This window comes from Montipora foliosa, chromosome 13 (genome assembly GCF_036669935.1).
Source record: "Montipora foliosa isolate CH-2021 chromosome 13, ASM3666993v2, whole genome shotgun sequence".
Classification (NCBI taxonomy): domain Eukaryota; kingdom Metazoa; phylum Cnidaria; class Anthozoa; order Scleractinia; family Acroporidae; genus Montipora; species Montipora foliosa.
The window spans coordinates 2,311,918-2,339,417 of NC_090881.1; the positions used below are offsets into that span (position 1 = coordinate 2,311,918).

Genomic DNA, 27,500 nt, shown 5'->3' on the forward strand with positions numbered 1-27,500 from the left:
AAACATTTTTTAGTTTAGCAACGCTTAACGCAATCATTTACCATATAAGGTCAAACCAAGGTATATGAGCTGATAACCGAGATTGAGTGAACCAATCAGAGCACGCGAAATGCATTATCCGAGGTTGAGAATTTAATAATGATGAATAGTCACGAATAGTGACGAACAGTTACAAATAGTGGCAAATAAGGGGGGGGGGGGGGGGGTTGTGACGAAATGACGAAAATTTGGTACCCAGTACTTCCTGGTCAACCGCGCAGCAACGTTGGATGGGATTTTCCCGCTAAAAAAGCAGAGATGTGTCGGCGAAGGACAGCTTGAGCCCTGAGAAGAAAAGGTAATAAATGCACTGAAATCCTGTTGCTTATTTGGATAATTAATTAACGCAACGGTTATCAGAGTAGCTCGTTTGTCTCTTTAATCACAAATCACCTGCCTCACATTGTTATTTTATTCCTTTTTACAGAACGTGTCTCGCCGGATCGGACAGCACAGATGAGGATGATGAAATGTGAGTATCTAAAATTTATGTTCGGGCGCCACTGTGCGAGGAGATGATCATGAGCTTGATGTATTAATGATAGTGATTTATATTTTTGCGTTTCAAATGACGTTTGTTCTTCTTTAGAGTGTTTGTAAAAGCATGCTTGAAACTCTCTTTCGACGACAGGTGAGCATATTATTTGCTTTGATTAGGAGATTGTTCAGCATAAGGCGGTGACTATTGAAGACTATTCGTCACTATTCGCGACTATTCGTCACTATTCGCCACTATTCGCACTGTTCGTACTAATCGCTATTCGCGACTATTCGCTGTTCGCTATTCGCGACTATTCGCTATTCGCTATTCGGGTTTTCCAGACACCCCAGATTTTCTGCGGAACTTTACATGAGAAGACGTCAATCTTGAAAAACAAAAATAAGGAAAAGAAACTTTCACCAAAAAGTTGAAAACGTGAAACAAAAGTTTACGCTAATCCTGGATTAAGTTAATCGGCTTTCGAGGAACCGGGCCCAGGCGTTTGTTGTGATAAAAATGAATGACGTCACGACGCAAATGGCACTTTGTTCCCAGGTTATTATATCCTCATCTTTGTTGCCTGATCCAGGGGGAGAAGGTTCGAGTCTGCAAATTATACTACTACTACTATTGATCCGTATTAAAAGTCAGAATGTCAGCACACCAAGCTTTACAAAATTCTCAGGTATGGTGACAATGGACGCAATATTAAGCGAAATGCAGCTATTTACAAATGTCAAAATTTACAAAGAAATGTATGGCCATCCGTACGCTGCGTCCGCTTGCGTTCATGACTGCGAGGATCATAGCTTCATTTGAAACATTTCTTTGTAAATTTGCATGTATTTAAATGGCTGTATCTCAATCAAAATTAGCCTGATTAACGCCAAACTGTGTGCTCTTTCTGACTGTGGATAACAGTTGCTAATCCCATAATTTACATACTCCTACATAGTCCTCTCCAGCTTGAATTGCAGACGAGATCGCAGCCTGAGCACGAGCTTCCATAGTTCGATTAAGACAACAAAATGGACGGAGCTTTACGATCATCGAAGCTATCAGAAGGTCATGGTAACTGAGAATGTATCTGCGACCACCTTAGGCTAAGGAGACTGACGATGATGATACATTTACTTCCTAGTTTTACACATTGTAGGCAAGTTATTCCTGACGATGAACTGCTTTGAACATATATCCGCGAAGTGGAAGGAAAACCGGAAATTTATGGTTGTGGACAAAACACTGACCCCCAGTTCATGGACTACCCTAAAATGGACTAACCCTTAAAACTGACATTTCCAATGAGTGCTATTGAAAGAAGTGAATTCATTATAAAAATTAATTACGCTTTCATTGCACGTACCTTGTTTATTTTCGTGCGCATGGTACTGTCAATGATGTAATCGGCCATCACAACAATAATATCACTGAAAGTTGACCTTTTTAAAATGGCTGCTTAGACTTAAATACTGTTGATCAACACTGTTTAAAATGGGTGTTTGGCCTTAGGATGAGCACTGTTTGAAATGTTGCTTACATTGTACATATAGACAAACAGTACTCATTTGAAATAGTATTTATAGGGTAGTCCATTTGGGTAGTCCATGGACTGAGGGTCAGTGTTTTGTCCAACACCGCAATTTATAGCAGGCTCGCATAGTCAGGTTAACTTTACAGTAGAATTGGCTAGTTTTTATTTCGTTTCCCAGACTAAATGCTGCTGAATTGCTTAATTCCCTTGACAGCAGTACTCATCCGTTATGGATGTAATGATGTCTACTGTCAGGGGCACCCAGAGATGGCTTTCTCTCAAGTGCTTTTAACACTCTTCTAAGTTCTTCAAAGTACTTTTAAAGCTTTGTAGGTTCATTTTAGGCCACGTTATAAATTTCTTTTCTGTTCTGTGTTATTCTAGGGGAGCTTGAAGGTTTTCAAATTTACGAGGCCATTTTTTGTATAGTTCACGAAAATCTCATTGTATCGTATTGAACCTTTTCAAAGTTCGTAGCTGGTATATTTTGATACTCCTCACACATTTTTATCAATCTCGAAAGAAAGCAAGAAGTGTTAACTTTTTCAGATCATGAAAGTTCTATTTGACAATTCCCTAAAGAAAATCCTAGATGATTTACGGCCTATCAAACAGATACTTTAGCAAATCGTTCCTTTAGTTGCCCCTGTACTGTAGCTTGCAACAGGATTTCCACACAGCCTAGCACATTAATTATGCAGACAAGTTACTGGTGGTCCTGGGATGTACATGTCAAAAAATATAGGATTTGCTCCTTCTTACAATTAATCCTTTTATCTTGTTAAGTAATTTTTTCCCAATTAATCAACACACCCATCAATAAATTTTAATTTTTCTTCAGATACAAACAAAAAAAGAACAATCAAAGGCCAGTAAAAACGAATAGTTAACAATTATTTCGTGAGGTTTCTGTGATATGCAGAATGATCAAGATAGAGGTTACAATTATGAACAGGAAATAGAGAAAAAACCATATGAGTTTATATGCTTGTTCTCTCCATTTTTCTGAGTTACTTTTACTTACTTGTGTGAGAAATGTTGGAAACTTGACCAACCAGTAAAGTTTTCTACCATAATTGTTTGTAATCTCGCAATCTGATTGGCTAATCATGCTATGTAATAGCCAATCAGGAAAGCCCATTTTGGAACATAAACCAATCATATTGTAAGAAAGTTATAGACAACGCTTGCTTTCTCTTCGTGTCGTGATTTTGGTCACACTCTAAAATTAAGACTTTCTTTGCAGTTGAATATTGTGGTAAAAATCTAATTGAAAGTGGTCCACCATTGTCTCTACTCTTATCGACAATGATGTTTGTCATCACAGTGGTCAAAATTAGTTCTGGACTCACTCAGCTGGGCATCGTAAGTCCACAACATTTTGACCACTGCAATGACTAATATAGTTGTTGGTAAGGGTACAGACAACGTTGAACCACTTTTGATTTGTTAAGTTTTTATATAACACACTTTGTGCTAGTTTTCCTTGTCTGTCAATTGTAATATTAGTCATCTACACTTAATTAGGGAATTACAAGAGTGATTAAAGTATTCACTAAGACAGAAGTTGCAGACTTTAATGGCATAATATGAGCGGAAGGAGATTTACAGTGCAAAACAAGAGAATCACCTTACGAGGCACTCACATTTAATTTCCTGTTTTTAGGACAGAAGGGAGCAAAAATCAAAACTAGTTAAGCTCACATGTACAGCATTTCTGACAACCTACTGATAAGATATGAAATATACCAGTATTCATGGCACAAAGAGCTATTGTATTTAATTTTTGGTGTCTTTCTGAAAACACTGTATCCACACTTGAAAAAAACTGGCCAGTTCTTTGAAGTTTCAATTCATTTCTATCGCTTCTTTCCTTGGCCACGAATTCGAACAACAATTAGTTTCAGTGCACTTTAATGGTCATTGGCAACAAAACCACAGCATTATTTTGTGGTTTTCATTGCTCCAAGGACTTCTTTTAGTGTTTTGAAGTTTGATTAAAATAGTGTGACACTGCCCCTTTAAGCTCAATATGAAAACATGTTATTAACCCTTGCGTAATCAAAAACCCATTAGAATCAGACTCTTGAAAAAAGAAAAAAGCAGGCTTAAATGAAGTGTGCAAAATTAAGGAGGCTTGAAAGGGTTTTCAGCTGATTTTGCATCTTTACTTGTTTATATCTCTGCTTCCGTACAGTGATTTTTCTTCATTTTTTGCATGTTAGCTTACATTAATTCAAAACACTTGTCTTTCAAATTAAAAAAAAAGTTCCGAAAAAATTAGATACACGTTTAAAAAAACGAATTATTTCTCTGAAAAACTGGCCTACAGAGATTGTTTTCACTGTCGCGTTTTCTTCAAAAAAGACAATATAATATGTTGATTTTAAGGCTCAAAGAAATGCCTAATATCATTGCCATGATAACGTTATTTTGGAGGAAAATGTGAGAAATTGTAGGATGGGTACTTAATATCCTGGCCAAATTTCACCTTCATATGATTACCCCAACTGTATCTAAGGACAGAATAAGTCTATTTGTTTGAAAAAAGGAGAAACTATTTCGAGCCTCCTTAAACATTTTAATTAATATCAGTTAAAATATATTAACATAATAAGCCTTTTATATTTATAATCAGTAACAGAAGGATGTTACTGATTATAGATATAAAAGACATTTTTTCCCTTTCCGGGCTCATCTCGCTTTTCTGTTGGGAGAAAACATATATACCAGAAAATATGCATTAGAAGTTGCAACAGTAAAAGTTTGTAAATTACTTAAGTAACACTTGACAACATTGGACTTGATGCAAGAGTACATTAATGTCACAGAATGGTATTGCGTATGACTGAGTTGGACAATCAGGCAAACCCAATGCAATACCAGTAATTGACGCAAGGTAATATCCTTAAGTGATATAGTCAAGGTCAAAGGAGGAAACAAATTATTCAAAATTTAATTTTGTAGTATTATCCCAAGTAACATTTTTAAGGTTGTTGTTAGGATTTCTATCAAGAGGATAAAAAACAACATTAGGAGATTATGAAGTTGGGTGATAATTAAACTACATCACTACTTGACTTCCATCAAAATATCTAGAAAATGTTCCTGAATAGATGGCAAAAGTAACTGATCTCTGATATTACTGCTGACCAGGTTTTATTGTATTTATTGGTGTGCACACCAAAGCAATTTATGTATAGTACTGTAGCAATAGAGCGTATTTTCTCGTTGAAAGACAGTTCAACACACACTTTCCGGTTGTGAAACCTGTTTATGGACTCTATTTATTTTATAATCTCATTTTCATAAATGTTGAACTTAATACCTTGTTGTTTGGCTGCCTTCTGCTGAGGCCTGGGCCTGGGGGTGGGACACAAAGACTTTTTGTGCCCCCACCCCCTACAGCGATAACACTGTAATTTTTCCATTTTTACATGAAAGTACAATAAAAGTAAAGATTAACCCTTTGACGCCCAAGCAGGCCTGAACCAGCCATACTTAGTATTTTACTCTGTCTAACGCCAGTTTTTTTTACTCTGTCCAACGCCACACAATTTTATTTGTCAATGGGGAACCCGTGGGAGTGAGTGGGTTCATCACAATGTCCCCATTAATCCTTTAACTCCCAAGCCGGCATGAACCAACCCTACTTAGTATTTTGCTCTGTCTAACAACAGACGATTCTACTCGTCAATGGCAAATCCCCAGGAATCAACGGGTTGATATTTATATGTTGAGTAAAAACAACTTCATGATACACTTAGTCTTACCTCCTTCCTCACTTGGCCAGACTTTGGCCATATGGCCAAAGCCGTCACAATTGTAACATCCAATAAAGTGGTGGCATAGGTTATCAATGATGTTAACTGGACTGAGTGGACTCAAATTTGGTATGTAATCATACCAGTGATTAACAAGTTCACACCACCACACTATGGGAGTCCAATTTCTTTCATCACGAGTGTGATAAAAACACAAGGAATTGGATTACTTGAAGTCCTGTTTCCAATTAATAGTATGTATAACAAACAAAAAAGATTAAGTGAATAGGAAAAAGAAATATTCTTTCTCAGTCTATGAGATGCCATAAAAGGAACTTGTTTAAATTCAACTGCCCTCTTGCAGTGTGCACAATGGCACACTTACAGTGCAAATACGCTGTCCTATTAATGCTAAAATCACATTTGAGAAATTTGTAGCTATGTTTTACGTAACTACATATTGTTTTACCACAATTGCTTGCAATCTCCCAATCTGATTTGCTAATTTCCCGTTGTCGATAAGAGTCAAGACAAATCCACAGGGCCTCCTCACCAAAAATTTAGTATTTCAAGGGAAATGTCTGAGATATTAGCCCAGTTATTCTCTGATGACTCCATACAAGCTAGTAACTTCTAAATTTCAGTCAGTTCATGTCAGGAACCAAGTCAAATTTAAAAGGATTTGTATGGAGTCAAATATCAGAGCAAAACGGGACTAGTGTCTGCGAGACAATTTGCCCCATAATGCTAATTTTTGGGAACCAGGCCTTTCAGACGTATCCTAATGAAGCCCATAATTGCAAAAATTTAGTTTCTATGACATCACTTTACAACTCTTATGTGATTAAATTTCACTGAGTGCGTGCTCATAGAACGTACTCAATAATAAACTCAGCCCATTTTTTTCCTTCAACTTCGGGTATTTTCTAGGCCATATGAATTTTTTTAAATATTAATTAGGATAATATGAGAGTATGGAAACGCGGCTGTGACTTTGCACAAATTTTGATTGGTTATGTATTGTAAGACAAGCCTTTTGATTGGCTGGTAGGAAATATGAGCGTGTATCAAGAAAACCTGTTTCAGTCAAGTAAAAAACAAGCATTTTCCTTCATTTGTCGAATTATTTTTGAAAACACTCGGGGGAAGTTGGGAGAATTCTCAACAGTTATGCAAACCATCCACTGTGTCTCTTTATACTTTACAATGCTTCCATTTGACAGTGTTGATTACCTGGATAGCGGGCCATAAAGTTATGTTGCATGCAAGTTAGGCTAAATAACGTTTTATCCAACAAGTGCTAGAACTATTAAAGAACCAACTCTGTTGTTTGAATAGTCAACCATTATCTCTTGAAAAATTTAAACAAAGTACCACTACATAATGAGGACCTCACAGCCAGGTACTTTCTTTCAAAGGTTATCAAATAGTTGTCTTAAGCAATGTTTCGGTCGCTTGCTTGCAAATTTTCATCCATTAACAATCACATTTCGTTGCTCAAGTTGCCTTTCTTTAAAAATGTTAGATAGTTTTCAAAGAATGTTTCTCCGTGATCGAGAACGGTAAAATTTTGTGCTCTTTTCTCACAGAACGAAAGGGTCTCCGCAGTTTACTGGTAGTTTTGTCACTGGATGTTTGTCACTAATCTTTGTGATATCGTGCGGACAGCTCAGAAAACAACACTTTGGATTACGTTATTTGTGTCATAAATGTTAATATTAAATTTGATGTTTTCGTCATTGTCAATCACTTATTAACTGGAGTAGGTGTGGTAGTCTAAGAAATAATATTGTGAAGCTCCATCAACTGCTGCATTAGTGCCTTATTTTTAAAAAAATATGAGCCAATTTTATTGCAAGAAAAATTGGTCTTTTGTTGTATTCATTTGTATCATGTTTATTGGCTATTGACTATTTTCATCATTCCATAATGCAATACGTTTTAGGGGGATATTTTCATAGAAACAATTCAAGTTATTTACTCTTGGGACTTTCAGTGAACTTAATAACTATTGTTTTAATGCAAATACCCCTCCCAAAATGAAATGAATTATGGGATTGCTGAAAAAAGCTGATTCCCAGACTCATGAATCTAATGATAAAGGTATCTGCTTTTTGAGCAACAATTTGATTTGGCATATAGGCCCTACTTTATACCTAAAGCATATCCAGTGAAATTATGAAATGTACAAAATCAAATGAATTAAGCTTACTCTTTTTCTTTCCTCTGTTGCTGCTTGTTTCTGCAATATAATGGACGTAATCGTGAGATGTTATGACAGGATAATGAGACAAAAATGTAATTTGATCATGTTCATAGAAAAGACACTTGCCATTATTCAGCTTTCGCCTTCTGCCATCTGCAAAATAACGGAGATAATGATGCAAAATTTAGATTACGGGCCCTGTCAGAAAATACCGGGTTATTTCTGTCATCGCTAGAGCGATAGCATTTCTAGAGACTTAATTGTCCAATCCACTTTCACTTGAGCAAACAAGTTTGACAGGAGGATTATTCAGACCTCTTTCACAATTGCTGCCAAATAAAATATTTTATTGTTTTAATGCTAATAAGCCTTTCTAGCCTTGCTACGACCAGCAAATGTCAGAAGAATATTTCTTTCAAAACAAGGGCAGTAGGTCTAATTAACATAAATACAAAAGAATGTAGAAGTGGTGGCAATTTATGATCTTAAGGTCAACGGTAAAGTCTGCTATGAGCCTAGAAGGCCCATCAGGCCGGCGTTTATCTGCGGTTACTGTAGCATGAAGCGACTAGGAGTACTTCTACTCCCCCCTGGATGGGATGCTAGTCCATCGCAGGGTTACCCCTAGCACTAAATACGCGGGTACCCATTTATACACCTGGGTGGAGAGAGGCACCATGAGAGTAAAGTATCTTCCCAAGGAAAACACAGCACAATGTCCTCAGCTACGACCCAAACCCGGACCACTCAAAGCGGAGTCTAGCACACTAACCATGAGGCCACCGCGCCACCGAAATAATGATCTTAACTTTTTTTAAAGACCAGTTAAACTATACCTTGCCAAATCCAAAGTCAAACTAAAGAAAAATTTAACTAAACACCATAAGGTTAAAGTCAAGGCAGCACATCTAAAGCTCACTTATCCAGTGGACTATATCCTGAAACGAGTACATACAAAAATAAGCGATCATGTTTTATTTGTAACAGGGCCAGAATAGACCACTAAGCTAGAAAATGAATCATCCATAAAATGAGCAGTTTTAGTTTTTTTTTTAACGGTCATATAAATTGCACTTGCCATTTCTTCAGTTTCTCTTTTTGTTCTCTGTAATATAATGGAGATAATAATGCGATGTTACATTTAGATCACGGGGTCTCTCAGAAAATCATATAGTACCAGCGTTTCTAAAGACGTAATTGTTAATCAACTTATGTTTGAGCAGACAAGTTTGAAGGGATGATAATCTAGGAAATGAACAATTTTATCTGCTCTGAAAGACCAGTTAAACAATACCTTACCAAAACCAAAATCAAACGAAAAGGAAACTTAAGCAAAAATAATAAGCATTGAGTCACGGCCGCATAACTAAAGCTTACTTACCGGGCGAACCATCTCCAGAAACGACTATGTACAAAAGTGAAAAAAAAAAATCTCTTGTTAAATACACGAAGAGTCTATGCAGTGTAAGATTTTAATACAACAACACCATGGAAATCATGAAACCATGAAAATCACGTACGCGCGTTCGCGTTAAATTATGCTTTTTCGAACGTTGGTAACACTATTAACCTAACAGTACAGGAAACTTCGTTCCTGTCTTCAAACTTTTGCCGCAGACAAAAAACAATATATTATACATCATAAAAATTACACAACTGTTTACTTTAGAGATATTATTATGCTTTGGCCAAACTTTGTTTCGTTTTTCAGTTATCATTCTGACAAGGGATAGTGATACGTCCCTACAACACCATAATTTGCATGTTGACTGCTTCAAAAATTATCATAGACTTCTTAGCAAATGCCGGGAACAAATTTTTTTATTCTAAACGATTTTAACACATACAGACTGTATATTTCCCATGCTTTTAAATGAGACCAATTTTAAAAGTCTGCCATCTATTTGGCGTTTGAAATCGTTTTGTAAAGCAGTGCGTGTATTTAACTCCATTTTACGGGAAAAATTCGCGTGAAATCTTTGAGAACGTTTGTAAAAGTTTATATCCCCTCACTTTTCGGCTAGAAAGTTGCATTTGTTCTTATTGGAAAGCTAACGCAAAGCAAAACACTACTACACAAAAACTATTTACCGTAGATATCATTCACGCGAGAAAAACAGGTACGTGCGTTCACGTTCAATTATGCTTTTTCGAACGTTGGTAACACTATTAACTTAAAAGTACAGAAAACTTCGTTCGTGTCTTCAAACTTTTCCCGCAGACAAAATACAATACATTATACATCTTAGAAATCGCAAAACTGTTTACTTTAGAGATATTATTAAGCTTTGGCCAACCTTTGTTTCGTTTTTCAGTTATCATTCTGACATGGGATAGTAATACGTCCCTAGAACACCATAATTTGCATGTTGACTGCTTCAAAAATTATCATAGACTTCTTAGCGAATGCCGGAAACAATTTTTTTTTAATCTGCCTGATTTTAAAACATACAGACTGTATATTACCCATGCTTTTAAATGACACCAATTTTAAAAGTCTGCCATCTATTTGGCGTTGGAAATCGTTCTGTAAAGAAGTGCGTGTATTTAGGTCAATTTTGCGAGGAAAATTCGCGTGAAATCTTTGAGGCCGTTTGTAAAGGTTTATATCCCCTCAATTTTCGGCTAGAAAGTTGAATTTGATCTTATTGGAAAGCTAAAGGAAGGCAAAACACGATTACACAAAAACTATTTATCGCAGATATCATGTACTCGAGAAATTCAGGTACGCACGTTCACCTAAAGTTATGCTTTTTCGAACGTTCGTAACACTATTAACTTAACAGTACAGAAAACTTCGTTCGTGTCTTGAAACTATTGCCGAAGACAAAAAACAATACATTATACATCATAGAAATCGCAAAACTGTTTCCTTTAGAGATATTATTATGCTTTGGCCAAACTTTGTTTCGTTTTTCAGTCATCATTCTGACAAGGGATAGTAATACGTATTACAACACCATAATTTGCATCTTGACTGCTTCAAAAATTATCATAGACTTTTTAGCGAATGCTGGGAACAAATTGTTTTTAATCTGCCCGATTTTAACACATACAGACTGTACATTTCCCATGCTTTTAAATGAGACCAATTTTAAAAGTCTTCCATCTATTTGGCGTTAAAAATTGTTCTGTAAAGCAGCGCGTGTATTTAACTCCATTTGGCGGGAAAAATTCGCGTAAAATCTTTGAGGCCCTTTGTAAAGGTTTATATCCCCTCAATTTTCGGCTAGAAAGTTTTTATTGATCTTAATGGAGAGCTAAAGCAAGGCAAAACACGATAACACAAAAACTATTTACCGTAGATATCATTTACTCGAGAAAATCAGGTACGCGCGTTTACCTTAAATTATGCTTTTTCGAACGTTGGTAACACTATTAACTTAACAGTACAGGAAACTTCGTTCGTGTCTTCAACCTTTTTCCGAAGACGAAAAAGAATACATTATACATCGTAGAAATTACAAAACTGTCTACTTTAGAGATATGATTAAGCTTTGGCCAAACTTTGTTTCGTTTTTCAGTTATCATTCTTACAAGGGATAGTACTACGTTCCTACAACACCATAATTTGCATGATGACTGCTTCAAAAATTATCATAGACGTCTTAGCGAATGCCGGGAACAAATTGCTTTCAATCTGCCCGATTTTAACACATACAGACTGTACATTCCCCATGCTTTTAAATGAGACCAATTTTTAAAGTGTGCCATCTATTTGGCGTTTGAAATCGTTTTGTAAAGCACTGTGCGTGTATTTAACTCCATTTTGCGGAAAAAATTCCCGTGAAAACTTTGAGGCCCTTTGTAAGGGTTTACATCACCTCAATTTTGGGCTACCAAGTTGAATTTGATCTTATTGGAAAGCTAAAGCAAGGCAAAACACGATTACACAAAAACTATTTACCGTAGGTATCATTTACTGGAGAAAATCAGGTACGCGCGTTCACCTTAAATTATGCTTTTTCGAACGTTGGTAACACTATTAACTTAACAGTACAGGAAACTTCGTTCGTGTCTTCAACCTTTTTCCGAAGACGAAAAAGAATACATTATACATCGTAGAAATTACAAAACTGTCTACTTTAGAGATATGATTAAGCTTTGGCCAAACTTTGTTTCGTTTTTCAGTTATCATTCTTACAAGGGATAGTACTACGTTCCTACAACACCATAATTTGCATGATGACTGCTTCAAAAATTATCATAGACGTCTTAGCGAATGCCGGGAACAAATTGCTTTCAATCTGCCCGATTTTAACACATACAGACTGTACATTCCCCATGCTTTTAAATGAGACCAATTTTTAAAGTGTGCCATCTATTTGGCGTTTGAAATCGTTTTGTAAAGCACTGTGCGTGTATTTAACTCCATTTTGCGGAAAAAATTCCCGTGAAAACTTTGAGGCCCTTTGTAAGGGTTTACATCACCTCAATTTTGGGCTACCAAGTTGAATTTGATCTTATTGGAAAGCTAAAGCAAGGCAAAACACGATTACACAAAAACTATTTACCGTAGGTATCATTTACTCGAGAAAATCAGGTACGCGCGTTCACCTTAAATTATGCTTTTTCGAACGTTGGTAACACTATTAACTTAACAGTACAGGAAACTTCGTTCGTGTCTTCAAACTTTTGCCGAAGACAACAAACAATACATTATACATCATAGAAATTGCAAAACTGTTTATTTTCGAGATATTATTAAGCTTTGGCCAAACTTTGTTTCGTTTTTCAGTTATCATTCTGACAAGCGATAGTAACACGTATTACAACACCATAATTTGAATGTTGACTGCCTCAAAAATTATCATAGATTCCTTAGCGAATGCCGGGAACAAATTGTTTTTAACCTGCCTGATTTTAACACATACAGACTGTATATTTCCCATGCTTTTAAATAAGACCAATTTTGAAAGTGTGCCATCTATTTGGCGTTTGAAATCGTTCTGTAAAGCACTGTGCGTGTATTTAACCCCACTTTGGGGGAAAAATTCCTGTAAAATCTTTGAGGCCGTTTGTAAAGGTTTACATACCCTCAATTTTCGGCTAGAAAGTTTAATTGGATGTTATTGGAAAGCTAAGGCAAGGCAAAACATGATTACACAAAAACTATTTACCGTAGATATCATTCACTCGAGAAAATCAGGCACGTGCGTTCACCTTAAATTATGCTTTTTTGAACGTTGGTAACACTATTAACTTAACAGTACAGGAAACTTCGTTCGTGTCTTCAAACTTTTGCCGAAGACAAAAAAAAAATACATTATAGATCATAGAAACTGCAAAACTGTCTACTTTAGAGATATGATTAAGCTTTGGCCAAACTTTGTTTCGTTTTTCAGTTATCAATCTTACAAGGGATAGTACTACGTTCCTACAACACCATAATTTGCATGATGACTGCTTCAAAAATTACCATAGACTTCTTAGCGAATGCCGGGAACAAATTGTTTTTAATCTGCCCAATTTAACACATACAGACTGTATATTTCCCATGCTTTTATATGAGACCAATTTTGAAAGTCTGCCATCTATTTGGCGTTGGAAATTTTTCTGTAAAGCAGTGCCTGAATTTAACTCCATTTTGCGGGAAAAATTCGGGTGAAATCTTTGAGGCCGTTTGTAAAGGTTTATATCCCCTCAATTTTCGGCTAGAAAGTTTAATTTGATCTTACTAAAAAGCTAAAGCAAGGCAAAACACGATTACACAAAAACTATTTACCGTAGATATCATTTACTCGAGAAAATCAGGTACGCCCGTTCACCTTAAATTATGCTTTTTCGAACGTTGGTAACACTATTAACTTAAAAAGTACAGGAAACTTCGTTCGTGTTCTCAAACTTTTGCAGAAGAGAAAAAAGCAATACATTATACATCGTAGCAATTTCAAAATTGTCTACTTTAAGGATATTACTAAGCTTTGGCCAAACTTTCTTTTGTTTTTCAGTTATCATTCTGACAAGGGATAGTAACACGTCCCTACAACACCATCATTTGCATGTTGACTGCTTCAAAAATTATCATAGACTTCTTAGCGAATGCCGGGAACAAATTGTTTTTGATCTCCCCTATTTTAACACATACCGACTGTACAAATCCCATGCTTTTAAATGAGGGCAATTGTGAAACTCTGTCATCTATTTGGCGTTGGAAATCGTTCTGTAAAGCAGTGCGTGTCTTTAACTCCATTTTGCGGGAAAAATTCGTGTGAAATCTTTTAGGCCGTTTGTAAAGGTTTATATCCCCTAAATTTTCGGCTAGAAAGTTGAATTTGATCTTACTAGAAAGCTAAAGCAACACAAAACACGATGACACAAAAACTATTTACCGTAGATATCATTTACTCCAGAAAATCAGGTACGCCCGTTTACCTTAAATTATGCTTTTTCGAACGTTGGTAACACTATTAACTTAACAGTACAGGAAACTTCGTTCGTGTCTTCAACCTTTTGCCGAAGACAAAAGCAATACATTATACATCATAGAAATTGCAAAACTGTCTACTTTAGACATATTATTAAGCTTTTGCCAAACTTTGTTTCGTTTTTCAGTTATCATTCTGACAAGGGATAGTAACACGTCCCTACAACACCATAATTTGTATGTTGACTGCTTTAAAAATTATCATAGACTCCTTAGCGAATGCCGGGAACAAATTGTTTTTAACCTGCCCGATTTTAACACATACAGACTGTATATTTCCCATGCTTTTAAATGAGACCAATTTTTAAAGTGTGCTATCTATTTGGCGTTTGAAATCGTTCTGTAAAGGAGTAACCTGCGATTAGGCTCTATTTTAGTTTCGCGTGTTGTGGAGTTGGCGAAACGAAAAATAGAGCCTGACCAAATTCCTCTTCGAAATTCCTTTCGCCCACTTTTTTTGATTGATTGACATGTCCTTTATCGGCCAATCAAATTTACTTCCGTTACACAATACTCACGAATTCTTGCGTGTACTTGTGGATGCAAGTAAGATGCACGCCATTTTGTTTTGACCAAGAGTTATTTACCGTGGGAAGATTATTTGCCTCCAGCTTTGGCTTCAATCTAAGAAGTACACGTTTCAAGCATGGGAATGTTACTTTATGAACCTTTCGACTATGTAACTCCAAAGGATGGTGTCGTCCTTCTTCCTCCGAATTGAATCAGCTGAATTTGCAATATTGTATTTAGCTTGACATTTTTGTAATTGAGATAACCTATAGCTAAATGCCGTTACTAATTTCAATCTTTGAAGCGTGGACAAACTGAGAAGTAAGGTACGTAACTTTAAGTTTTGTTGGTAATTTTTTTAGTTGTTTTCTCATTTCATTGACTCCCAACGTTCCAGAGTCGATTGAAGGAAGCCATGTTTTATTCCGTGTTAAAATCTCACCTTCCTCATATATCAGATAAATTCCGTTTTACGTTAGTGGTCATTAAGACCAAATTAAAGGAAGATAGCTGTTTTGAAACTTTTTGGTTCAAGTTAATGCACCTACCACAAGTCTTGAAGCAAAGTTTTTCTAAACCTTTTATTTACATTTTCGTGAAATATTTCGTTGTTACGGCTGCTCTTATTATAAAATCTGCTATTTTACTTCACCGCGTTCAGGAATGAAAGGGACAAGACCAAAAGAATATGCTTTCTGATTAATTTTAAGGTGGAAATCCACTGAATTTTATTTTCCAACAGATAATTAGCACAACGGAAGGTGATATATTGTTGATGCTTCACTTTACTTTTGAAACATATTTAAAACTTGTTTCATTCTGCTCAACAACCTCTTGGGACAAATTGATATCGACTGTAGTTGTTTGGACCCTGGATATTTCGTGGATGTGTCACTATCAGGCAAATGTAATAAATGCACTAAAACATAATTCAGAAAACCTATTCAGTCAAGGAATTACTGTTGAAGGCCATAATACCATTAATTAAAATATATTGACTTCACGGTTTCTTGTTATGTTCTGATGTGTTTACCATTGGTTCTCACTAGAATTACTTTCCATTCCATAACAATGATATTGCACATAACGTGACAAGTAACATGGAAGTGATGGTACAAACAAAGTTTTGTATTCATCAGAAACTGCACTGTTTCAAGGTTACTAACCTGTAAGTGCCCCTTATCTTATAACCTTCCATCACGCCCATCATTTATCACATGCACTGCAGGAAACGAACCTGATTGCAGGTTAATCAGTGTTCTCAAGATTATCTTCTTTGGCCAACTCCTCATTATATAACCCGTTATTGTGCAACACAACGATAATAAAGACGATTTGTTCAATGCCAATTTTGAACCATTTCAAATGCATGTACCTACACCAGATAGACCATAGTTAATAGTGGGGAATGGTTATGAAACCTTAAAAATTTATTTGTTGCATGTTTTTGTTCTCTTTTTTGGCCTTGACTGTGCACAAACAAAATAGCTGTTTACTCCGTACAGAGGAACTAACCAACAGAAACGTGTTGGTTACGTAATTCATGCATAGTGTATGAGCGCAAAACAAAACACTGTGCACGGGCGTGGACTTTCCAACCTAAATCTTGGCATCTTTGTTTGCTCCTTTCATGTTTCCCGAACTTTAAAAAACCAGTCCCCTCTATTAACTATGGATATACTCAAAGTATGGGCACATTTAATCATGCAGCCAGACTGTCACTGTTAACTCAACTCTAGAAGCAAATTATTATTGAAGGCTGCCAAGGTGCATAAAGCATGCTGTTTATTGAACTTATCTGATCAGTGTGAGTGATGTGTGAATCCAACAAAATGGAGCCTACTCATAATGGCAGGTGGATTGAGTACATGTTTTTGGAAGCTACCACATTCAACATCTTGTTCTCCTTTTCCTAACTCATTCTGAGTGGTCAGCCCTTGCTCCTACCTACTGGCTGCATGGGTAATAGAGACAATTTTGGGGTCATTTTGTTCCTTCACCTTAACCCATTCACACCTAAAGTGCCCCCAGTTGGTTGGTAAAATCGTCTGGTGTCGGCCAGAGTAAAATATAAAAGTCTCGCTCTCAGGTGGGGAAGGGTTAAATTAATTTACTCACTTATGTTCTTAAAGGAAGTCGTCTTGCCAATCAGAAAGTTCTTCGAATGGTATATCTACAGTTGTGTCTTGCATGAGCAAGGGGCTGATCATGGACTCAGTCATGGATGAAACTTTATATTCAAAGTCCAGAGGCTGATAGTCTCCAAAACATTCATGCAAGATTTCAAGGACAATAACAGTCAATTTTGGAGATGACACAAAACAAGTCTAGGATATCTCTTGAAGTGAAGAGCCTATTGCAGTTGGCCACTATGGCCTCAATTACTTTGTCTGTAAACCCATGTGAGATTGCACCACTGTTATCAAATAAACACACTTTCGTTTGCCGGCCCAGGCTTAACTTCAGTTCAAAAAGTGCAGCTCGCAAGTAGTTCCTATCCTCCTCTGTGACAGTTCTGATTGGGCCAGTGTAAGCTTCCTCAACAGGGGGTTTGTCAAAAACTGGAAGTGGTTCACTGCATGGACCATCACCACCACAATCACAGTTTTTGTGACACCAATTACAACAATTATGCCTAGGTGTGACGCAGGTTTCATCACCAAAAGGGGAAAGAAGGGCTTTCCTGACACACTCTTTAGAGTCCAACACTTTGGTCATTTCCTTGTGACAGAGTGCTTTATGCTTTCCATGATACACAACGATATTGTGTGCCTGTGTGACACCATCACGGCCTGCGCGTCCCGCCTCCTGCAAATGACTTACAAGATCTCTGGCAGGACCAAAATGGATGACGTAAGTAACACTGGGGAAGTCAATCCCCATGCTCAGTGATGTGGTAGCAATCACGATTCGTGCTCGTCCAATACCACTTTCAAAAGAGGACCTAACTCTGTCCTTGAGTGTTTGAGGTGTCATAGAATAATATACACCAATTAAACAACGTTCAGCAATGGGTGTTTCTCCACCAACATAGGCATTTTGACCAAGTTTTGTCAGAAGGTAACTTAGTACAAGTGCAATGTCATTCACTGTCTGACAAAAGATAATGCCATATGGACAATGTTCCCTCTCTTTTTCCTGCATCTTCACAATCCAATTCAGACAATTCAACTCTTTGTCAGCTGGATTGACAGAAAATCTAATATTGTCCTTATTTGGACTAAGGATCACCTTATGAGGATTCCGCATTGATAGGTAGTTGATTAACCGTCTTCGCATTCCTCTATCAGCCGTTGTGGTTATGCATAGGACAGGAACTTCCACAAGAAATGATCGCATGTCATTGAGGCGTCCAAATGCTTCCCTGAACGCATTTTTTCCTTTCTTCCCTATACCCCTGTTGAATTTAAAAGTACTTTATTTTCATAAATTTAAGAATATTTAAGAAACGGTTTTGTTAACTCCAACAAGTCAGTGGCAGCCACTTCCTGTCTCTTATGAGGCCTTAGTCAGGGCTTAAATACTTAAGTATTGGCTGAGTCATTCGCCATTAGCGGTAAAGTATTATTATTAACTAATACCATCACGTCTGCAAAACGTTGTCCACGCCCCAAAATTGAGAAACATTTTAAATTTGTTTTCACACCAATGTTTCCTGGGGACCAGAACATATTTGATGTGGTCATATTTTCCCTCTTCCTTTTAGGCCGTCCAACACAACTTAATCTGAAATATTGAAAAAAATTGTTGTCCTTCTAGTGAGCCCATATTTTCCTTTACCTTACAGCTTACCATGTTTCAGTGGTGTGAGCCTCGTCTATTACTAGTGCGGCGGGGTTTTCAATATTCTGAATTTTTCCTTTTGATGAGAGCCATTGCTCGGCACTGCCGAACACCAATTCGGTATGAGTAGCTTTCGAAAGTGCTTCTTCGTCTGACAAATCTACTGCATGCATCCCAACCTTAACTTTAACTTTCTTATCTGCTGGTCGCGAATTGACTCCAGAGGGCTGACAACTAAAACAGTACTTTTCTTGTCAAACATTCTTGGGATTAGTTGATAAATAATGCTCTTCCAATAACCCGTTGGAAGAACTGCAAGAACATCTCGCTTTTCTACCACTAATTTCTGCAAACACTCTCTCTGCTCGTTCTTCAATGTTTGAATACCAAATAATTAAAGCGCATCGGCAAGGGAGGACTCGAAATCTCCTGGCATTGAATCTGGAAACTGACAAGTTAAGTGTTCAACGAAAATACAGAGACCGGAGGGAATGCCTTTTTGGCGGGAATTTGAAATTTGGCGGCAAAGGAAAACGGATCACATAACTCCACACAATAGAGACTGACCATGGCCGCGAGTTGCTGTGCAGCGTGTAAAGAAAGCTTGGGTGTAAGAGGCGGCGCCAAGTCTTCTTCAGTTCCTCTTTACAAACACACGACGAGAAAAGAAATTATTGGCGAAGGTGGCCCAGTTCAAATTGTATCACTTCTTGAGGAGACTGGAATTTCAGTGACCCAATCTCGTCTGAAGGAGAAGTCTCTGTGTAAGAAATGCGCGCGTAAAATTTCAAACTGTCACAAGACATACTTTGAAATCGTAAATGGGTTAAACAATGGGGCGGAAACAAGCAGCTGTTGCGTGGCTGACGAGAAAAGGCCCCTTCTCCTTGGATCGCCAACGGGTTCAACACCAGCTAAAAAACGCCTCAAAACATCGCTGGTGGAGAAGTCACATCGAGATAATGCGCGCTCAAAAAAATGCCTATTCAATACACCTACTGGTATTGTAGATGAAATTTGCAACATGATGTCTTTACCCGAGTGCCAGGAAGAAAGAAATGTCCCAATTGTTAAGGTGAGCTTTCTGCAATGGATTACAAGATTGACTAATGTTTCACTAATTATAAATGCATAGGATATCAACACCTCTGATAACATGCAATACACAATTGCAGCTTCTGATTGAGAATGTACGGCTAAATGACTGGCAGTTCAAGTGCTAAGGAGCCTGAAAAAATCCAGGCTTGAACAGAACTCAAATTGCACACTGAGCTCCAGCTGATACATATTACACTGTAAGCCATCAGGTCTGGGAGCTGGTCACGATCAAGACGCGAAACAGTAATAGAAAGCGGAGTAGACTTCAAAAACCCTTAGCCCTCGATCGTTGCCACACTTTTTGTTTTTTTGTTTGATGTGTACAAGTGTTTCCCCTTTGGGCTTCCCAAACGTGCATCTGGCACGGCACTCCAAAATCGTGGCACGGTACCAATATTTGGAGTAGGTACGGTAGCGAGATTCAGAGGGCCGTGCAAGATCTTTGTGCTAGTGTAGAGTGGGCTTATCCATTTCACTCAAACTGTACACGGTATACGAAAATGGTTGACATTTCTTATGACACTTAAATACACTATTTCATACTTTCATAAATCGTTTTTGACGAAAACTTGGTATTTTCTTAGATCTTTGTAGCCTACGGTTCATCAAATCGTGTAATTGAACATGAATGCAGGTGTGAAGAAGCCACCCTTGTCAAAAACCTCTGCCTGAAAGAGTACAAAGCGGCAGCCCATGCAGCTCTAAAACTGCCTACCTTACGACCACACTTGGCAGAAGCATTTGCACAAGAACTGAAGACGGAAATGAAAGAATACAAAGCCAAGAAAAATACTATATTCAAATATGAGAATCCGAAAAAGCTGCCCGAGTACTCCACTGAACACTTACGAACGAAGCTAAGGAAACCATGCCTCTTCTCTATACTGTGATAACAAGATCTTCCAGGAAGAGCAAAGTCAATTATTTGAAGGAAAAAGAAGCACTCATCATTTCGTCATTTCTAAACACCTGGATTCCACGCTCGAACTTTGTATATCGCAACAATGTCCTCCTGTGCGTCGGTGGCTGCAAGGGTGAAATCATTAACCTATTTCAAAAGCAAGGGCTGTGCAGCAACAAAGAAACCACAAGAAATATGCTTGAAGAAGTATCCAAGTCATTCGACCAGAAAGTATGCATTTGGAAAAACGAAATTTTATCACTGGCGAAGAAACGAAATCTCCTCAAAGAGTACTTGAAGAGTTTACCCTCACCGAAAGACTCCGAGATGGATATTTCAACCGTTCTGTTTTCAAATGAAACAGTTGAGGGATGTGCATCTTTCAAAGAAGACACTTTTCACGGATGTCAGAAGTTGCTTCCTTTAGATGACCACAACATGTGCGAAGTTGATGACATCGTAACTGCTATAAAGGATCTGGATGACGTTACCCCACCTCGGTATAGGTAAGTGCCCAGATAGAGGCATCAGAGGGAACGATAATTTTATAAAACAATACTAACTGATCATTGGCCTAATCCAGCACAATTCCCTTAAATGTTCCATACAAAAAACCAGCTTTTAAATGATGATTGAGGAAGACTATATTTTTAATTCCTCCTCTTTACCATCTTATTATATATGTGTGAGTGGAGGGGTATTACTAATCCTCTCTTTTTGCTGTTTACACAACTTGCTACAAATGGTAAGCTTACTTGTCATTTTTCGCTTGTAGACTTGTCGGAGACAATCTCGATCTCTCGACGGTTGCCCATGTTCAAACCCTGGAGCAAAAAAATCAGTCATTGCACTGGTTCCATGAGTATGCTGTTAAGGATCGTGTGGCAGTTGCAACAGAGGGTAACCGGCCTCAAAAAAGTTTAGATGGCCTATCCATGGAGAAAATACTACCTACAGCGTCGGTGCAAGAGGAAACCATCACTGATCTGATGTACATTATTCCAAGAATACTGAGCAGATACCTTTCCGCCTATTCGATCTTTCAAAAGTCAACAGTGTATCACATCCCACACATTTATTCAAAAAAAATGACAGAGAAGTCAGAGAAGGTAAACGTAAGATATGCATCCACTTTTTAAACCGTCTTCTGTTGGCAATCGTGATTCGAAAAACAAAAGCCCCATAACCATAAAAAAGTCAGCAAGGGACTTGAGATTCTGTGCCTTAACGCCAGAATAAAAAAAGCCATGAGTAGGAAACAATGAAAATTCTTGTAGACTGCAAGTGTCCATTTCATTTGGTTTCAGGTTTGTTTGGGGTTAGAATTTTTAAATTCTAATAAAGCTGCCAAAATGACACAGATCCTTGAAAATGCTCAACGATTATATGTTCCTGCTGTGGAAATTGATGGTGAAGAGGTGATTTTGGAGAAGATCATTTTTGATGGGGACCAACTCACTGAGGAGCGCGCTAGAAATGCGCAGTGGGCAAACGTGACAGCAGACTCACAAATTGACCGCCTGGAGGGACTAGAGCCTACATTTGGAGACTGGCATTTGAAGAAAAACCTTTACAACGTAAGAACACCATAATAACCATTAAGTCCCCATCTGTTGTAATAAGCCCTTTCAGGAACATGAAATTTATTAAGGCCCTCTCCCCCGTTCCCCAATATCCCTATTTTAACAATAAATGATGAATGGTTCTTTTGCACATGTTTTACCAACCTTACATTAAGTGTGAATATGTAATAAAAACTAATTTTTAAAAAAATATTTACACTTGTAGCAACAAATTCTTTCTTAACTGTTACCCGGTAATCTTCCATTAAGCCTCTGGAGGTTTAACACAGAGGGGGACTTCTAGCTAAATTAATACAATGCAGATTATTTGTTGCAAATGATTTCTTTGCAAATTATTGATGAATTCGAAGAAAAATGTAACATAAACGTCAATATAAGACAGTCATACACTTGGTCTCATAAGAAAGTTACTTCAATTTTCGGGGCAACAACAACAACAACAAAAACACTAAAAGTGATTGTTGATACACCTCCAAAAGCAAAAAAGGGAATCAGCAATTCTGACAGACTAAAAATATTATGTCTTGCCACAGGAAAGTCACCTATCTAAAGTGAGATACTCAATCACAGAAACCAAGCCAGTTCTTTCCCTTTTAAATCTAAGAGCAATTTTTTTTCTGAACAAAGGTCTGTTTCAAGATTTTTGTTAAAGAATCGTCAGCTGCAGAATTGGGAACAAGTTATGCGTCAATGAATCGCAGTTGTAAAACAAATGCAAGAAAGGGACCAGAGAAAGACTACAATTCCTACACAGAGTTCTTTGAACGCGAAACAGAAGCCCACGTTCTGGCTAGGTGGATGGAATTTTCAGGAATGGATGACACAGAAGGTAAGAACAAAACTCTCATTTGATAAACACCAACAATAATAATGATTATTTAATACATCACTGGAAATAAAAACATAATATAAAGATTATCTATGAGTTACTAGATCTTTGATCTATCTATCTTGCAATAACCAAGAGTCTCACAACTCACTGTCAGTACTGACTGAAACAAACTGACCATTGTGGTAAAAGTATGTGCAATACCGAAGAAACAGGAGGTGGTTCAACATTGAAGAATATTTCTAAATAAATATATTTTCAGGAACTCCAATGAAACGTCCAATACCACATGATGCATGTCATTGGGACTTGGACAGAAAACGCGACTGGCTTCACAAGGAATGCTACCAGTTCCTTTGTAATGCACTGCAAACATCCACACAGCCATTTACAGATCATGTGGTGGAGCTTGACAATGCCTTCCGGGAAGGGTTTCACTGCAGATTTCCTGGCTGCCCATCTGACTTCCCATTGCATTCCTCTAGGAGGAGGTATTGACCAGCCTGTAAATGTACTGTATCAGAAGTGATGGGGATTGAAAACAATGCATATCTAACAACCATGTACAAATTATTTAGGCATGAAATAACCAGTCACCCAACACTACATGTTGATGATGGAGGTGACATAGATAGGGACAAGTTTGGCTACTACAAATGCTACCATGAGAACTGCCAGTTTGTGTTTACTACAGATTCCACAAGAAAGAGGTAAAAGTAGCTGCAAACAGGCTGAATAATAAAGGGTCAGCTTTAATGGCACAGTTAACCCTTTAACTCCCAATAGTGCCACTTATAGATTTTACTCTAATTCCAGACGATTTTACTCGTCAATGGGGAACCCCACGGGGCTGAAAGGGTTAACAAAAGCTAGATTCACTCAAAAACTATGTCCTCATTAACCCTTTAACTCCCAATAGTGCCACTTATAGATTTTACTCTGTCTAACGCCAGACGATTTTACTCGTCAATGGGGAACCCCACGGGGCTGAAAGGGTTAACAGTGTTTTTGTTTAACCAGAATCAACCTAAATGAGAAACTTTTTGCAATAACTGTAAAATACTTTGCATTGACTTTAACCACAGACGCAAAGAAAATCATTCTATTATAAAATTCCTTTCCTTAACATTTTTTATTTTTAAGACAACAGAGACAAAAAATTCAATGCTTGATACAAAATAATAATTTCGATGCTTGAAATAATTTATATTTTACAGGCATGAAGCTACACAACATGGGTGTGAACAATTATTACCACTATCAACTGATGAAAGAACCACTGAGGGAAAAAGAGATTTTGTCTATAATTATCATAACAGCAGACTCCAATTGGGTTTTTTTTTTCTTAATTTAAATGATGCAGTTAGGGAAGGCGATGCTGGAAGGCTTTTGAGATGTTTTAAGTTTGCTCTTTTGATAGAATATACTTACAAGCACACTAAATACGCATACATGTTGTTGCATTTTTTTTGCAAAGATATTTGCTCTTCTTTCAAAAGAAGAAGCACTCCGCCTTCTAACTAACAGGTTTTTTAACAGTGACGGAAGCAAGGGAGGGAACAAGCCCCTTGACCTTGAGATGGAGCATCTCAATTTTTCATTAAAAATGGTCCTCAAATCCTTGCTTGGAAATATCACTAAAAAGTCTGCACAGAGAGCTGCGCGATCCCTTGAAACTCTTGAAGAGATCATGGACAGCATCCGTGATGACCTTCACCAAAAAAAGAAATCTGGTCATCATGGCACAAAAGACCCCCAACAGGCTGTCAATATTATACTGACTGACCTCATCAATGCACAAGTTTTCCATTATACACCAGGAAGATGTGGGTATCATTCTTTTAAGAACATGAAGGAAAACGTTGTGGACATTGACTTCAGGGATTTCTTTAAGTGGGCACATGGTCACTTTCACACCTGGAAGGGAATATATGAAAAACCTCAGAGAAATTAAATTGAAGTGCTAAAATTGACACATAGAGGAAGTTACTTTAATTTATTCATAACACCCCCATTCTGAAGAAATATGGTCCGCTCATTATTAGATAGGTCACAGTCAGTTTATTACTATATATAAATATACAGGGCACCCAACGTTAATTTTGGGAAAACATCTGTTCGGAAGACAATTAGAGATCTAGAATTTTTGGAACATTTGTTGTAAAATGTCTTGCTCGCCTGCCTGTCCTAGGATTTTCGAACATCTAAAAAATGGTTAATTGCCCATTTTTAACGAATTTTTACTCTAAAAGGGTCGCCTAGAATTCTCGGGAGCCTTTTTTCTGGCTCAAATTTTCGAAACAGTACGTTTTGATCCCTATAATTTTCGGATCACTAGCCTTTCAGCTGGGAATTCCGAACAGATGAAAATTTTTTGGAGGATAAAAATATGCCTATATCTACCAAACTACCAAACTAGATACCAAACTACTTTCAACAATGCTATGTTTAAGTGATTTTGAACACGAATGCGAGAACGGATTGATTGAGCACGGAAATTTAAATTGAAATAAGGAAAAGTTTAAGCATTTTGGCGTTTGGGTGTTAGGCAATAAATTAAGGAATAGAGCTCTAAGGAGAAATACGGTAATGCCCAAAAACACAAATCTTATGATTTCCTTAGTGATTTTTTTCGGTTGATATTTGCAGTGCATTCACAGGATTGCGCGCGGTTGAAGCAGGTTATTATAAGTTGTTGGATAGAGGAATACGAATGAACAAATTCAAATGGATTCGTGTACTTTTGTACAATTGGTCTTTCCTGAAACTTTCCACTTTGATCTCTCGAATGTGAGTTTTGAGTAAACTCAAATAGAAATATTGTGAAGCAATCTTGACTTATTGCCGTAGAAGCCAACGTGTACAAACAAACCATGTGAATAAACAGAATAAAACCATGACTGTAAACTTCATGAAACTTACGATTTTTTTAACATCTCCTCCTGTTGATATACACGTCCTTTGTCTGATCCAGGAAACCAATGCACTTCCAGTGCCATTTGAAAGAACCAGTTCATCTCTTTCTCGGCCTTTCTTTCGCTATTTGGTTTTTAAAACAACAGGGAAGCGGTAAAGTGCGTTCGACCGAAAGGCCACAGAGCTTGCCAACCGAATCGCTAATTTCGCTCTTAATTAAGACTCTCCAGAGATTCAAGGCCGATTCTGGACAAGCTATAAGATGTTTCAGATGACATATCTCCATTTATACAAATAAAATCAAGTTACACCGTCCATGTCATTGTAAGAAAAAAAGGCAGAAAATTTCTTCGTACGCTAATGGCAGTCAGTCTAGAGGACTTCGCGAGAGATGCGCGTAATCACAGTGACGCTTTCACTTCCGGCGTTTTAACAGCCAATCAGATCACGAGTTTGGTCGGCAAAAACTTGGCCGACCGTCTGGAATTCTTGAGAGACTTTTGGTCAGGCCCAATTTTAGCGAGCGACGACATAAGAGAACATATGGGCGAAGCTAAAAATGGGCCTGATCACAGGTTAGTAAAGCAGTGCATGTATTTAACTCCATTTTGCGGAAAAAATTCGGGTGAAATCTTTGAGACCTTTTGTGAAAGTTTCTATCCCCTCAATTTTCGGCTAGAAAGTTGAATTTGATCTTATTGGAAAGCTAAAGCAAGGCAAAACACGATTACTTAAAAACTATTTACCGTAGATATCATTTACTCGAGAAAATCAGGTACGCCCGTTTACCTTAAATTAAGCTTTTTCGAACGTTGGTAACACTATTAACTTAACAGTACAGGAAACTTCGTTCGTGTCTTCAAACTTTTGCCGAAGACAAAAAGCAATACATTATACATCATAGAAATTGCAAAACTGTCTACTGTACAAATATTATTAAGCTTTGGCCAAACTTTGTTTCGTTTTTCAGTTATCATTCTGACAAGGGATAGTAACACGTCCCTACAGCACCATAATTTGAATGTTGATTGCTTCAAAAATTATGATAGACTTCTTAGCGAATGCCGGGAACAAATTGTTTTTAATCTGCCCGATTTTAACACATACAGACTGTACATTTCCCATACTTTTAAATGAGACAAATTTTGAAAGTGTGCCATCTATTTGGCGTTTGAAATCGTTCTGTAAAGCACTGTGCCTCTATTTAACTCCATTTTGCGGAAAAAATTCCCGTGAAAACTTTGAAGCCGTTTGTAAAAGTTTATATCCCGTCAATTTTCGGCTAGAAAGTTGAATTTGATCTTGTTGGAAAGCTAAAGCAAGAAAAAACACGATGGCACAAAAACTATTTACCGTAGATATCATTTACTCGAGAAAATCAGGTACGCCCGTTTACCTTAAATTATGCTTTTTCGAACGTTGGTAACACTAT

At 37.4% G+C, this 27,500-nt stretch overlaps 1 protein-coding gene and 1 long non-coding RNA gene across 2 annotated transcripts; one reads left to right on the top strand and one right to left on the bottom strand.

The window, feature by feature from the left end:
• Positions 1-3,067: 3,067 nt before the first annotated feature.
• Positions 3,068-26,479, bottom strand: LOC137983861 (uncharacterized). The gene is made up of 5 exons (XR_011119025.1): positions 26,075-26,479; positions 24,939-25,069; positions 8,148-8,174; positions 8,028-8,057; positions 3,068-4,758 (listed from the first exon to the last, which is right to left on the bottom strand). It is a non-coding gene; the product is annotated as an uncharacterized lncRNA (long non-coding RNA).
• LOC137983384 (uncharacterized) lies at positions 20,936-24,942 on the top strand. The gene is made up of 6 exons (XM_068830597.1): positions 20,936-21,246; positions 21,516-21,849; positions 22,048-22,317; positions 22,951-23,152; positions 23,415-23,643; positions 23,731-24,942. Exons 1-6 carry the CDS (start codon positions 20,936-20,938, stop codon positions 23,864-23,866), a joined length of 1,482 nt encoding a protein of 493 aa, XP_068686698.1. The 3' UTR covers positions 23,867-24,942.
• Positions 26,480-27,500: the final 1,021 nt, after the last annotated feature.

Coding starts and splice junctions, on each gene's coding strand:
- LOC137983384 (XM_068830597.1), top strand. CDS start 20,936: ATGCTTGAAGAAGTATCCAAGTCATTCGACCAGAAAGTATGCATTTGG. Junction 21,247..21,515: donor GTTACCCCACCTCGGTATAG/GTAAGTGCCCAG, acceptor TTTCGCTTGTAG/ACTTGTCGGAGACAATCTCG. Junction 21,850..22,047: donor TGACAGAGAAGTCAGAGAAG/GTAAACGTAAGA, acceptor ATTTGGTTTCAG/GTTTGTTTGGGGTTAGAATT.